The following is a 14,866-nucleotide window of genomic DNA, read 5'->3' as shown; positions in this document are numbered from 1 at the left end:
TAAAACTAGATATCATTAAAAGCCAGGCTTAAAAGATGAGTCTTTAAGGCTCTCCTGAAGGCCCACAACTTCAGATTTAAGTAGGCAGGATTCTAATTTGGATGCCATAAATCTGAAATTTACTCTGTCCTTTCCTGTTCTTAAGCCAAAAACCAAAAATATATAGCCAAGCTCGAGTCTTAATTGGGATTCTAAACTTTAAAATGCATTGGAGATTAAATGTGGCACTGAAAAAATTACCCTCAAAAATTTAGATTGGACTACCTTAAAGCAACTGTAGTTGAGATAAACACAAAGTTCTCCAAACAGCAACTGAGATATTGCTTTTGCTAAGAAAATCTTAATGGCTTCTGATATAGAATGTTCTCCATTAACACAAAAGTACCAGTGAGCTGGAAAGTTCTCCAACTTCAGATGTAAGTAGGCAGAATTCTAGTTTGGATTCTGTAAATCTGAAATTTAAAACCAAGGTATGTTGATTTAGGCCATCAGTATCCATTGAATGTAGACATAATCCACATTGAAACATTGAAATCCAAGTAGAATCTTTTTGTGGCCAGCAATTGACAGAGTGTAATAAAATCACCTAGGAGACTGTTAATAGAGCCACAACCATCTTGGTCTATAGAGGCCCCTAGATATGAACTGGATCAGATAAGGCATGACTCTTCGGAGGCCATTGATGGTTAAATTTCCCTACTGCCTTTCATTAAAAATTTCAAGGTGTTTCATACAAACATTAAAACAAGACCATAAAAATCACACAATTAAAATATTAAGATAGAATATAAAAATACAGATCTGATTACAAGATTAAAAAACCAAGCACAATATAACCATAAATGATACAAAGCAGCAGCAATAGAAACAATCATATAAAAGCCCCCCATTGTCAGCAAGCAGAGCAGAACCCCGCTCCTCAGATGATTACCTCAAGCAGATAGCAACCCTTGGGAGCAGGTGGGTCCCAAACAATTATTCAGGTATACCGTATCCAGGACCCAACCGTTCATGGCTTTAAAGGTCAAAACTAACACCTTGAATTGGACCTGGAAACAAATTGGCAGCTAGAGCAGCTCTTTCAAAATGGGTGTGATGTGATCCCAGCGGGCAGCTTGATAAAATCCTAGCTGCTACATTTTGCACTAGCTACAGTTTCTGAATATTCTTCAGGGGCAGCCCCTTGAAGAGTGTGTTAGAGCAATCCAGCCATGAAGTGACTAAGGCATGGGTAATTGTGGCCACATCTGCTTTCTCGAGAAAGCGACGCAGCTGGCGCACTAGCCAAAGCCATGCAAGGGCACACCTGGCAACTGCCTACACTTTAACTTACAAAAGCAGAGCTGTGTCCAGCAATACCCCCAAGCTGGCATACTTGCTCTTTCAAGGGGAATGCAACCCCATCTAGAGCCAGTAGAATCTCCTCAACCCCCTATCGGCTCTTCTACTGACAAATATTATGTCCGTCTTGTCCATATTCAATTTCAGTTTATTAGCCCACATCCAACCCATCACGGCCTCCAGCCCCCAATTCAGGTCATCCACTGCCTGGTGACATAGAGCTGAGTGTTATCTGCATATTGCTGACTCAGTCCATGTCCCTGGATGATATCTCCCAGCAGTTTTATTTAGATGTTAAACAGTATGGGGTAAAAACTGAACCCTGTGGGACCCCAGGTCAGGGAGCCAAGCAGTAGTCCCCCAGCACTACCTTCTGGACCCTCCCCCTGAGAAAGGAAAAAAGCCACTCCAAAGCAGTACCTCGAATCCCTATACTTGAGAGGCGGTCCAGAAGGATACTGTGCTATTAAATGCCGCTGAGAGGTCCAGCAGAACCAACAAGGACACACTCCCCCAGTCTAGCTCCCGACATAGGTCATCTGCTAGAGTGACCAAGGCAGTTCCAGTCCTATATCCAGGGCATAAGCCAGATTGAAATGGGTCTAGAGAATCCATATCATCCAAGACCGTTTGCAGCTGGGATGCATTGAGTACTGTTATAACATCTCTGTCATATAGTAGACTAACAGACCCCAGATGACTGGCTTGTCAGAAGATATTTGGACCCCAAGGAATTAGGTTTTCAGCTTTGTCAGTCTGGAATGCAAATAAATTCTCCTAAACTCAATAAGGAGCATAATGCTCTGGGGGAAATAGTGCCACCTAGATTGGATGGACTTACAATAGACAATCCCTATACCTCTGAGATCCACCCATTAATGATGGATTGACAGTATTCCTAAGTGTAAATCCTTATATTATCGTTCTCTCCTGGAATATTGCTGGATAGTCTTCAAAGAAGTGGAGGTCTAGGCCTCCTTGTGTCAACCAAATTGGTCTCAGTTATAAGATGTCATCCTTATGAACAGATTTCCATAGCCATTTTAAGTTCAAATACAATAGCATATTTATTGTTAATATAGAATTCCTGCCAGAGCAGCTTCAATCTAGGATTAGTGGTTTTGGTCTAAATTTGTAAATTAATCTAATTTTACAGTTTCCAGAGGCCTCATTTATTTTACTGGAGACCTGAATGCCAAAATAGGCCCTAACAACATAGATTTGTACTCTCATTACCCCAGTATTCCTCCTGGAAATGATGACTTTACCCCTTTTCTATATACTAGTCCAAGAATCAAGTTTCCTTTTCCCCCACCCTGGGATACGAGCTGTCACAACCCTCCCCCAGGCAGATGTTCACACATTGCCTCACTTTTCACATACTCTCATGTCACTTTGGCAGAGGTGCCAGGAATTAGACCTTTTCAATGCAGACCATGTGCTTTACGACTGAGCTACAGTCTTTTTCCCAAAATGATACTACTGATGGTGGTTTCAACATAGGACTCTAAAATGGAGAGGAGCTATTGATGAAAGTTGCTGAAGAGGACCAGAGCAAGTCAGTTCAGCCAGTTACATATGGCACAACAGATAATTATATTCAGTTTTACAACTTGCCAATTAAGCAACTTTGGAAGCATTTCTTCTTCTTCTGTATCTCAGTTGCTGTTCTGTAGACTTTAAAGGCAACGTTAGGGGCAAATGGTCACTATCTAAGTGTCAGCCAAGCATTAGCGGAGACATTTGAATGGGACAAGTCACGGGAGATCTCCATACAGTGTTCCCTCTAACAGGGATTCCCAGATACTATTCACTACAACTCCCAGCATCCCCAGCTGCAGTAGCCCTTGGTTGGAGATTGTGGGAGTTGTAGTCAACAAAATCTGGGAATCCCTGTTAGAGGGAACACTGCCTCCATATACTTAATTACACTGGACCCCCAGCCCCAACAGATATGTGTACTCTCCATCTTTATCTCCAGCAGCATCTCAATTCAAATAAAAAGATCTAACCTATTAGCCATTTGAGCAAAACAAAACCAAGCAATTTACATTTATTTCCTGGAGTTCAGAAACTCTAGTAGATGTGACTTGTAGAATCAGTGGTTACTGCTTGCCACTGGGAGAGGGAAATGTTTTCCACTGGGAGAGGGAAATGTTTCTGTGAGTTCTGTGAGTGGCTACTTGCCCTTGTGGATGGTCTTGAGTGAGGGCCTAAACTCTTTATTCTTGGCTTGGGTCTCTAGTGAGAAGAGAGATGTGGTAGCTTAGGGCAAGATTAGTGTTAGACTTATCTGTTAGCTGTGACTGCCACACTTAGTGAGAGCAGATGGTGGCAGCATATGGGGTGGGAGATGCACCAGTATCATTTTGAGTCAAGCCTGTAAGTGGAGTTTGCAGGGCTGGTGAAAGCAGCTCTGCCTTGTTGACTGGTGGGGTGGGGGCAAGGAGGGTGTTGCCTGTGAGAGAGAATGTAGAAAAGTTTTTGAATCCTTTGTTCCAGCAGGATTTGGGGAGGCAGATTGAAGGTAGTTGAGTATAATAAAGAGTGGAATCCCCTGTAATGTTTGGAGGGATTGTGATCAGGGGATTATGTGAAAGGGAAAGACACCTGCGGACACTTATGAATTATGATGTGGGTAGAGGGAGATACAGTGTGGGGTGGGTGGGCAGGTCATTCCTGGAATGAGGAAGGAGATAGTGTCACTTGCAGACAGTTCCTCCTTCAGACTCTTCCCGCAATCCAGGTCTCTGGGTAATTCTGGCATGGAGTCCTCCTAGGTATAACGGTCTTGCTGGTGAGTGTCAAGTCATGGAAGATAAATATCCATGTTCTTTAATTGGCAGGTAGAATAATCCAATCCAATCTCTATAATTTGAGTACTGACTTTGAACCAGTTGCAAAGGCAAGGTAGTTAAGCATAAAGTAGGAGTAAAGGTCACAGAACTGGAGTCGTGGATCAAGCTTGTGGCTTACCAGTGGTCTTTCACCCCCAGTATCAAGCCACAATACAAACACCAGTCTGGTTGGGAATTCAGCCTTAAGCTTAGCAGACATACTCAAAAGTGAGCCTTCGAATGGTGTGAAATTTGCCATCCTTCTGGTTTCATTAATTCTTCAGGTAGGGGTATAGGTAAAACTGGCTATTTGGTCAAAACACTGTAGAGTGAGGGCAAAGTTAAGCTAAGTCCTCAATTGACTCTCCTGAACTTACTAGCAGAAGTGTGTACTAATTCCTCCTTCAGGTTCTTGCTCAATCCAGGTCTCTGGGTAATTTTGCCATGGGATCTTCCTAGATGTAAAGTTCTTGCTGCTGAGTGCCAAGTCACTCAGGAAGACATTGACCAGGATCTCATCCTCGATGAGCATGCTGACCTGGTAACACATGACAGAGAGCTGGTTAGGATGGGGGTGTAAACCCCCTAGGAGCTTTATCTGCCGGGTTTCCTGATCCCGTGGCAGCCTCACCGTGGGGGTTGAGAAGACAGAATTGCAGGGATCTACCTTGAGGCTATCTCCCTACTCAGATGCCCTGTCAGGCCACTCAAGAATTTCAAGTGCTTCTGCCTAAATGGGTCTTCAGGACAGGAATTTGGCTGGTGTACATCCAGTCCACTGCCCATCTCTCTCCTACCTGAGCTAGTAGAGTGATCTTGGGGATGGCACTGGGATCCCCCCAGGTGCATTGTATTGAAAGTTGAATGTCCATGCCTCTGGCAGACGTAACTTAAGATTTTATGGCCACTATAACAACTATGGGCCTCCCCAAATTAGTATCAGGTCATAACCATATGGTTGGTCACCCTTTGGATCTGTTTTTTGTGGGGCAGGATGAATGTGATCTGAGGGTGTAGGAGTTTGCTGTAAGTCCGCTGTCATTGTCAGATAAGGATTTAGGTGGTTTTTTAAAATGTCTTTTGGTCTCTGCAGTGGTGGAGGACCCATTAAGCCCACACAGACTTATGGTTCTTCTCAGTTGCAGGACATGCCTCAGTTGCAGGACATGCTTTCCCAGAGCCAGGACTGACCATTCTGTTGATGCTCTGGTGGGCCTCTTGTATTAAGAGACTGCCTGGGTGGTTGACACAATCACTCTAAAGCAACATCTCCAGCTTTGTGGAGTCTGGTCAGCTCTGTGTTATACTTCAGAGCTTAGGACGCTGAAGCATATTGTATAACAGCTAGAGAGACATTGGAGGAAAACGTGTAATAAGTTCAGCTGAGCACAGAATACAGCCGATAAAGGGACTACTCTGTGGTGGTGATGAAAGTGAAGAAAAGTTACTTTTCTGTTGTCATTGCATTCACTCAGTGCAAGCCAGAAGTGGCTAGATGATTGTTATATGCTGCCCCTTGGGAGGTCAGGGAGGAATTCTCACTAGCCTGTTGTGCCTTGCTTGCTTGTCACTTTGTGGAGAAAATAACTCATATCTGCTCTGATTTGGACTCCAGGTTAATTGAGGTATGGAGTAATTTGCCTCATGTTATGGTCCAGGTATATTATATATGTTTCAGCTTGTTCAGCCTGAAGATGCTGACAAGCTCCTCGGTGGTGACCTTTCCTTGAGAAGTTGGATCTGGCTACCCTCATTCATGCCTTAGCCACATCAAAGTTTTGGTGACACGCACTGTACATTTGTGTCCCTTTTGAAGAGTATTCGTAATCTTCAGTTAGTGCAGATGCAGCAGCCAGGCTGCTTTCAGGGGCTACCTGCAAGAATCCTATTCTCAGATTTAAAAAGAACTGCACTGGCTGCCGATTGGTTTCCAGGTCCAATTCAATGTGCTGGTTATCTTTTAAATAACTTGGGAGGGCTGCCTATTCTCAAGAGATTCCAGAGCATGGTCTAAGGACATACAATATAGACACTTTGCTGAAGCTAAGCAGGTTTTGGTATGGCCAGTACCTGGATGGAAGATCTCTGTATGCCAGCTTTGGAGATGGAGCCATAACTCAGTGATAGAGCTGCTACTTTATGTACAGAAGGCCCCAGGTTCATCTCTAGGTAGGGCTGAGAAAGACTCCTACCTGAAACTTTGGAGAAGCTGCTGCCTGTTGGTATAGATGATATTGAACTAGATGGACCAATGGTCTGACTTGGTATAAGACAGCTTTCTATGTTCCTATGTTTCTACCTAACCAACAAGACACCCACCCATCTTCCAAGGAGCTTTGCTCTATGTCCAACACCTTTGGAGGCCTGATTCTCATGTACCCAGGACAGAGCTTTATCCCTAGGTTATGGAATTCCCTGCCTGGGAAGATGAGTTTCTTCTCTTTCCTCCTGGCCTTCCTTAGGCATCTGAAGACTAATTAAGGCATGTCATTGGGGAATGAAGAAAATCTTGCTTTATGGCTTTCTATGCTGCTTGTGGAGTTGTAAAGATATTTTGTTTACATGTTTTGAAATGCTATGTTTTTGGTCTATATTTTAAATATGCAGTAAACTGCCTTGAGCAATGAAAGGCAGTATAAGTGTACAAATAAATAATCTCCAGGTAGAGTAGGGCTGGAAAGGACTCATGTCTGAAACTCTGCAGAACTGCCAGTCAGATTAAAAACTGAGCGGGAGGGCCTGATTCGACATAAGGAGCTTCCTCCTATTAGTAGCACACTAGAAAATCCTGAGTATAACAGAATTTTTTTAAGGGTCATACCCAGCAAAATCAAAAAGGGATGACTGATCAACCACTTCCTAGATTAAATATATCTGTCATTTTTTCTATAAAGTCTGAATTAGCTATTGCATTGATGCCTTATTTTATTAGTGCAACAATATTCTAATGCAGTGTACCAGCAGTCATTAACGTGCATATGTTTTTGTTTCTAACCACAGTATCGCAATCCAATTCATTAGTAATAGTTCTAACTTCTATAAATGTGTTGCTCTTTTTTAGAGAAAATATCACTTGGCAAAGAAGGAATATGAACAACTTTTGCAGACCGAAAATCTTCCTGCACAAGTGAAAGCAACTGTGTTACAACAGTTAGGTATGTCAAATACTAGTAGGAGGAAACAAGATGTGTTGGGCATATTTTTCTACAACTGCTTTGTCAAGGCATTGCAATACATTCAGTTCTCCACCCTCTCCAGCTATCACCTTCCTCTGGGAATATCTCTCTTCCGCACTCAAAGTAGCCTTTAGAAGTAGAGATGCAAACATAACTTTGCAGTATGATCTTCCTTGTATGTTTTTCCTCTGGCTTCATTATCTCTTTTTTTCTGTGACACTTTCAAAGTTAAGTACATGGATCAAATTATTTTACCTTATCTTTAGTTTGTTGTGACTGCTATTACATTTTTCTCTTGCCCTGTCCCAGGCCTCAGGCCTCCAAAACATAGCAGTATCTAAAATACAGTAAATCTCCCCCAAAGTAACTCAAATAAATCAGCATTGCCTTGGAGGTAGATGTCACCCTGCATATGATGCCATTAGCTCATTACTGAATTGGAATTAAAAGCAATTTGTTGACACAATAGATGGTGGAATGTTGGCTTTTCTGTCTTTTTGTCAAGATTGCAAAGTCTTTGGTTCAGTACAGCTGTGTCCAGCTGCAGAGGCTATGTTGCTGACGATACATATAGAATGGGGTGGAGATTGTTTTCCACTGTCTTCTGGTGTTGCCAAGACCTTATGCAGTGGTCATTCTAGATAGATGCAGGTCCACAAGATAGTGAAGCAACTAGGTTCTAGTTATTAGCAACCTAAAGTTCTACAGGTACATCTTTTAACAGTGCCTTTAAAAAATAAATAAATCTTCCCTCATGTTGGCTTAATACACTGTCCTACAGAGACTTGGTCTAAGTCTACTAATAATGAAAAAAGCTTCTTTATGGGAAAGGGTTCAGATCTTGTGCATATTTGACATTTTTACTGCCTTGATAACAGGTTGTGTAAATTTTCTACTGAAATAGTTGCTGTTTGTTCACATGTTAGTTTATGGTATATTGTAAAGGTTGCACAAAATGGATTTTGTGTTTCAAGGTCAAAATGAAATGCAAAATCCCTGAATCAATTTGTCAAAACAGTGGCCAAGCCTGCTTTTTCACAAAACACTTGAGACGTTTTGAGTGTTTTGAGCACCATTTTTCCAGCAAGAGCTGGTCTACCAATTGGGGTTGGCGAGTAGACCAGTTCTCCAAGGTGGAGGCCTGGTCTACCCGCCTCATGTAGTGAGTAGACCAGTCCTCCAAGGTGGGCCACTGCGCTATGTCTGGAGCTGAGGTATGGCCATATCGGCAGGTAGACCATGCCTCCACTCCAGATTTAGTGCATTGGCACACTTTGGAGGGCTGCTCTTTCCCCCTGACCCCAATTAGTAGACCAGCTCTCCCCAGAAAAATGGTGCTCGAATAAGCCAAAATCCTCAGTCAAGGACAAAACTGGATATTATATACGCAGACCCATGCACAAAATTAGATCTACTTTGAATCTCTAGAATGCTGCAGAATGCTGGTGGGGGCACTTAAGGCTATGTCGGAGTGGTATTCTGAACCATCACCCCAACTCATACTTGCCCCCAGCTCTGCCTTTTTAGTTGTTTTCCTCTCCCGGTGTGGCTTATTCTTATTCTCCCAGAGACACAAGTTTTGGGCAATATAGAAATGATTTAAATAAATAAAATAAAATTAGTTAACTTCAGCAAATAATAATTGTAACATTAAAATGCAACTGATATAACCATTGCAAGTTCAGGAAGAATATTATGGAAAAAAGACCTGTCCTATTAAATAGCTTCACCTGGAATCAACCTATATGTGTAATCAGAATGCTGCTGCTCCTCCAAACATAATCTAAGCTATTTAATTATTTACTGTTCATATGTTGATCCAGTCTACGCTTTCTCATATTGTGGTCCTTCTGGTGGCCCAATTACTCAGATAACTTGAAGATATATTTAATGACTTTGTACCTGCAATCTACTTTATTCATTGATCATTCTTTGAACCATATACAGTCTTTCCTACTTGGCCAACACCAGCCACCGTGACATCACACTAACTTTAACACGAATACTTGGCGGATATATCTTCAACCATTTTGGGGAAATAATTCCCCTCATATTGGACAACTACAAAATTCCCCAAAAATGCACTTGTGAATTTTGTCTTTGCTTCCAATTGGTGGTGTTGTGTAATTCTTACAACCAAGGAGCTGTCATGACACATGATCACTGCAGAAAAATACAAGACCAGTCTGATCTGTTTTAATAGGACCAGGCTACTTCTGAATTGAAGAGATTGCCACTGGGTAAAATTTATCTGCCAACCTCTTAATACAGCAACTTTTTTTTTTTTAAATGGACTTCTTAGGAGTGCTATGGCACAACTGATTGCTTTACCCCAATGACTGGCCAGATGAAAGGACACTTGCTAGCAAACTTCAGCAAAGTTGTCTTCTGAAGATTTTGGTGCTACTAACAGATTCTGTTTCCTTATTCTATATTTTCTTTTTCTTTGGACTTTCTAATTCCAGTTCAGTCTGCATGCTTTTTCTGAAAGGGGTCATTTTAACCACTTTCTTCTAATTTCTTTTGATCAGACATGCATTCCCTGTACTTTTGCATTCTTTCCTTAAATGTTTTGGCCATTATATCAAAAATAAAGAGCTAAGAAAAAGGACTGGTGTAAAAATGGCTTGACTGATGTAGCACATTCTACTGCCTATGGATGCATATGTCAGGCAGTATATAAATATGATAAATAAGTAAATAAATTTTATGTCAATTACTATGAAATGTTAAATCATATAATTTAATTTCTTGTTTGTAATATGTTACATTATATTTGGAATATTATGTTTATAATGTAGTTGGTTGATTAGGAGAATTATTGTGTTAGAGGTGTGTTTCAACAAAGCAGAATTATGAACAGTTATTCTTGTAACTGATATAAGCCTAGATCCAAGCTTTGATTATCTGCTTCCTGAAAAGTGAGTTAACGTACTGAAAAGACTTCTGCTTCTGCTTCTGCTTCTAGGCCGACACTCAGTTGATATGTTTTGAGAGCGTCTTTACCTAAATCTGAATATATGCCTTTGAATCTTTTGAGTTTTCACTATTCTGGTCAACGACCGAAACAAAGAGATTCTGATTTTTCACTAGATTTAAAAGCACCCACATGCACCACATTTGAAGTGGTGGCCATGTTGCATGACCTGTTCACATGATCCATATCACTATCAATTTTTAAGTTTTCATAGACTTTCAGAAACCTTGGCATGTGTATAGTATAGTCCCTATATGTCAGTGTTTTGGACTCTATTTCAAACATAATGGCTAAGAGGATGCATATCTAGAATGGAAAAAATCATAGGCAGGTTAGGAAAAAATAGGAACAATTTATTTGAATTGGACTAAAATATAAAATCAAGAACTGTTTTCCCACACTATATGATTGAGTTCAAAATACTAGGACAGTAGTAGTGGGATAGATTGGAAGGTCTGACAAGCCCCCCCCCCCCCCCCCGGGAGGCAGCCAGTTGTGAGGCAGTTGGCCCTGGGTATTATGATGGTGTTTAAATGCCGACCCAGCAGTGTTTCAGCAAAGGCTGAGCACCTGCAGCGAATGGTAGGAGCATCTGTGCGGAGGATGGGGAGTGACACGGGAGACTGGGAACAAGTGTGGGTGGCTGGGAAACAGTGCAGGGATGCCTGGGACTTCTGGGAAGAACTGCAGTCCCCCAGGCATCCTTGTGTTATTTTCCCAGCTGCCCCACGCTCATTCCCAGCTTTCTCTGCATCACTCCCCACCCTCCACACAGATGCTCCCACCATTCTCTGCAGGGACCCATCCTTCCCTACGCCACTGCTGGGTCAGCATTTAGAGCAGGGCTGCTCAGTTAGACCCTCCTGCAGATGTGGGTCTACAACTCCCATAATCCCTGGCTATTGGCCACTGTGACTGGATTATGGGAGTTGTAGTCCAAAATGGCACAGCGGGGAAGTAACTTGTCTAGGGAGCAAGAGGTTGCTGGTTCAAATCCCTGCTGGTATATTTCCCAGACTATGGGAAACACCTATATTGGGCAGCAGCAATATAGGAAGATGCTGAAAGGCATCATCTCATACTATGCGGGAGATGGCAATGGTAAACCCCTCTTGTATTCTACCAAGGAAAATGACATGGCTCTGTGGTCGCCAGGTGTTGACACCAATTCAACAGCACAACTTTACCTTTAGTCCAAAAACAGCTGGGGGCCAAAGTTGAGCAGGCCTGATTTATAGAACCCCATTGCCACCATACTAACCAGAGTAATTGCTGCACGATCGGCCTCCCATGGTGGGGAAAGGGAATGACCATGTCAGACCTTTTGATCTGTCCTGACTTCACACACCTACAAAAAAGTACTATACAAATCGATAAGAGAGAAATATTGAGAGATCATAGTTTCCCAAGCACTTGGTTAAAAAAAATGGCTGTTACATTTAGGTTATTACTTCGGGCATCCTTAATGGTTTAAATTGCCAAAATTGGTTGTGGAGAGCCATATATGATCTTATTACTCAGCTCTTCAGTTCCTAACAGTGGTTAAGAGGTAGGATACTGGACTAAGTGAACTGTTGACCTGATTGGATTGAATATGGCTCCTTCCAGGGAGATTCCTTTATAATACTGTATGTTTGGCTTTGTGTGGTGTTGCAGAAATTGAGCATGTACACATCATTCTCTCCTGTTTGTAGTTTAGAATTGATGTAGTTACCCTTTCAAAATGTCTTCACTTTGTAGATTGGCTGTGTTTTTACTTGCATATCAAAATAATTGTGTTTGATAGGAAACTTAATTGGCTAGAAATACAAATTTTAAAAATAATGCAGTGATTACCTAGTAAAAAGCAAGCCTGTCTTTTCTTTTCTTAGGCTGGATGCATCACACAGTGGATCAGTTAGGAGATAAAGCCACCAAGGAAAACTATGCTATTCAGTGTCTCCAGAAGTCTCTAGAGGCAGATCCCAACTCTGGCCAGTCCTGGTATTTCCTTGGAAGGTAAAGATGGGTAGTGTCAGCTTAAGGAATTCTTATAAAACTAGCCAACCCTGCACAGAGCATCTGTGCGCTCTTTGGGGCTGGTGGTTACCTCTCCCCCTACTTCTGCCCCAGTGTCTGCTTCCAGCCCCAGCCACCTCTCCTCCCCCCACACTTTATTTCCCCCCTCCTCGGCCTTGCCTCCAAAGCCAGGCCGCGGCGGCAGCAACCAATCTTCCTGGGTGCACCTCAGCCAATCAGGTGCGTCCGCAGCCCAGCCAATCAGCTGGGCCCCGGGACACACATTCCAAGGCACACCCAGGAGAATTAATATAATAGATAATTTTTGAAAGTATGTGGTTCAATAAATATCTACTCTAAAGAGTCAAATATAGTCTGATTTAATTTTAAAATGAAAACCATGGTCAATACTTGGTTCAGTGTAATTATTTTGTAGAAAAAAGTGTTAAGTGCTAAAGTACTTCAACCTGTGCAGATTGTGTAGATAGTCCTTGACTAGTGTAGTAAATTTTGATAAAAACACTAACAATTTTACATGTGGATATTAGAGAGAAGTTGTATGAGTTTTGTTTCTATCCCAAGTGCTGTTGCTATTATCTTTCCTTCCTCTATCGTAAGCTTGTTCAATTTGTGAGCTACCAAGCTAAACACAGCCTACAAGCCGCACAGGGCTTTTAAGCCTCCTGTTCTATTGCTCCCTGCTCGAAGCTACAACAGCATGCCTAATTAGTGGGCTATATAATATCTGGGGGGCGGGAATCTCATGGTGTTGATGATAGTATATGAACGACAAAAGGATGGTCAGCTTAAAAGAGACGAAAGTATGGGCGGTATAGAAGTTTAATAAATAAATAAATAAACAGCAAGGAGTATATTGTGCATAGGTACTGTTTTACAAAAAACTGAAAAACTTGCTATGTGGTTTTATTGTGGGAGTGCTTTTAGGTAAAAGTAGAATATTATTTCAAAGTTCATGCTGTCTTAGCAAATATTGTTCAAAAACTTAATCAATTTGACTTATTTGAGCTATTTTCTTTTATTTACTATTAAGTTACCTTGATACAACAAGTCTGTTTCAGCAGTTGTAGGTAGTTTGAAGATGCAACACATGAATGCAAGTCCAGTATGTTTGCATCCTTTACCAGATCTCTTTTATGGAGGCTATACACAGATTCTTGTTTCTATTCAGTTTAGGGGGGAAATAAACATGAAGAGACAATCTTGCTATGTTTAGTGAAGTGATTTTAATTCTGGTTGCTTTAAAGTTTGGCTTTGTTGCCATTTATGTTGGAGTTCCCACCCCCAGTACTAAAATATCAGTACTATAATATTTCCACATCCCACCCCCCACAGTTAAAATCTTTATGTATTGCTTAATACTGACAGTTAAGAACTCAGCTGAGTAAATGCTGCAACTAATAGTTTACTGCTTACACTTTTCACAACTAGGGGTGTGCATGGTCCGGAGTCCCCCCCGGTCCGGCAGGGGGGGACTGTGACTTTAAGCGGAGGGGGTGGTAGTACTCCCCCCCCCCCCCGCCGCTCTTCCCCCTCTGGCGCTGGTCCGTTGAAAAATCTTCTTGGGGCGGCAGAGTTCCTCCCTGCCGCCCCTGCCCCCGTCGTTAGCTAAGGCTTAAAAGAGACGAGCGCTAGTGGCGGATATGCGCCCTGCGCGGTGCGCGCTCGTCTCTGACGCTGCCGCGCACGCGCAGATTTTTCAAAGGACCAGCACAGGAAGGGGAAGAGCGGCGGGGTGTGTGTGTAAGTACTACCACCACCACCCCACTTAAAGTCACAGTCCCCCGCCCATCCGGACCGCCGGACCGGTCCGGCGGTCTTTCCCATGGGTCCGGACCAAAACCATGCACACCACTATTCACAACCTTTTGTAGATGCAACCATTGTATTGGAATTTGCTTTAATATAGTACTTATATATCTTTCAAACAGCAGATCTTTATATGTAAGTTTTCTTGATCCTTTGAACGAAGGCAAACTTTCAAATCATTTACTTCACTGAAAATGACCTTTTCTCTTCTCTCAGGTGCTATTCAAGTATTGGGAAAGTTCAGGATGCCTTTATATCTTATAGGCAGTCTATTGATAAATCAGAAGCAAGTGCAGACACATGGTGTTCTATAGGGTAAGAGTATTATAATACAAACACTTTAGTGTAAAATGTTTGAGCAAGAGAGCTTTTAACACCCATTGTGTCCTTGCTGTAAAATAAAATACTCAATTTCTAACTATTTTATTGTTGCTAGATGTGGTCCAAATGTAGAACAATGTTTCTTATGTACATTCCTTAATGATGTATATTTGGCACAATCGACCAAGCATTGCAGTTGTATAACAACTTTAAAAGAGTTTATCAGGAGCACATGTTCATTGTAGGAGACTGAGGTGGTATACCTGTGGCGCTTTGGTGGATTGCTCCTATTAGGTTTTAGATAATTACAGCTTTGAACATTTTCCCTGTAATTCTCCAAATGCTCAATATATGATTCTTCTGTGTATTATGCTATAGAAATTGTGGCT

At 41.9% G+C, this 14,866-nt stretch overlaps 1 protein-coding gene across 8 annotated transcripts in view; it reads left to right on the top strand.

Moving 5' to 3' along the window:
• The window catches only part of KDM6A (lysine demethylase 6A), a 255,888-nt gene that overhangs the window by 137,188 nt on the left and 103,834 nt on the right, over positions 1-14,866 (top strand). For all 8 annotated transcript variants that reach the window (XM_053304859.1, XM_053304862.1, XM_053304861.1 and 5 more), the window contains 3 exons: positions 7,240-7,333; positions 12,203-12,329; positions 14,373-14,471. In XM_053304859.1, the coding sequence (XP_053160834.1) occupies positions 7,240-7,333; positions 12,203-12,329; positions 14,373-14,471 (320 nt within the window). The remainder of the gene's footprint in view (positions 1-7,239; positions 7,334-12,202; positions 12,330-14,372; positions 14,472-14,866) is intronic.

Source organism: Hemicordylus capensis, chromosome 3 (genome assembly GCF_027244095.1).
Source record: "Hemicordylus capensis ecotype Gifberg chromosome 3, rHemCap1.1.pri, whole genome shotgun sequence".
Classification (NCBI taxonomy): Eukaryota; Metazoa; Chordata; class Lepidosauria; order Squamata; family Cordylidae; genus Hemicordylus; species Hemicordylus capensis.
The sequence above is the reverse complement of the archived record's forward strand: the minus strand, read 5'-3'. Positions and strand labels throughout refer to the sequence as shown.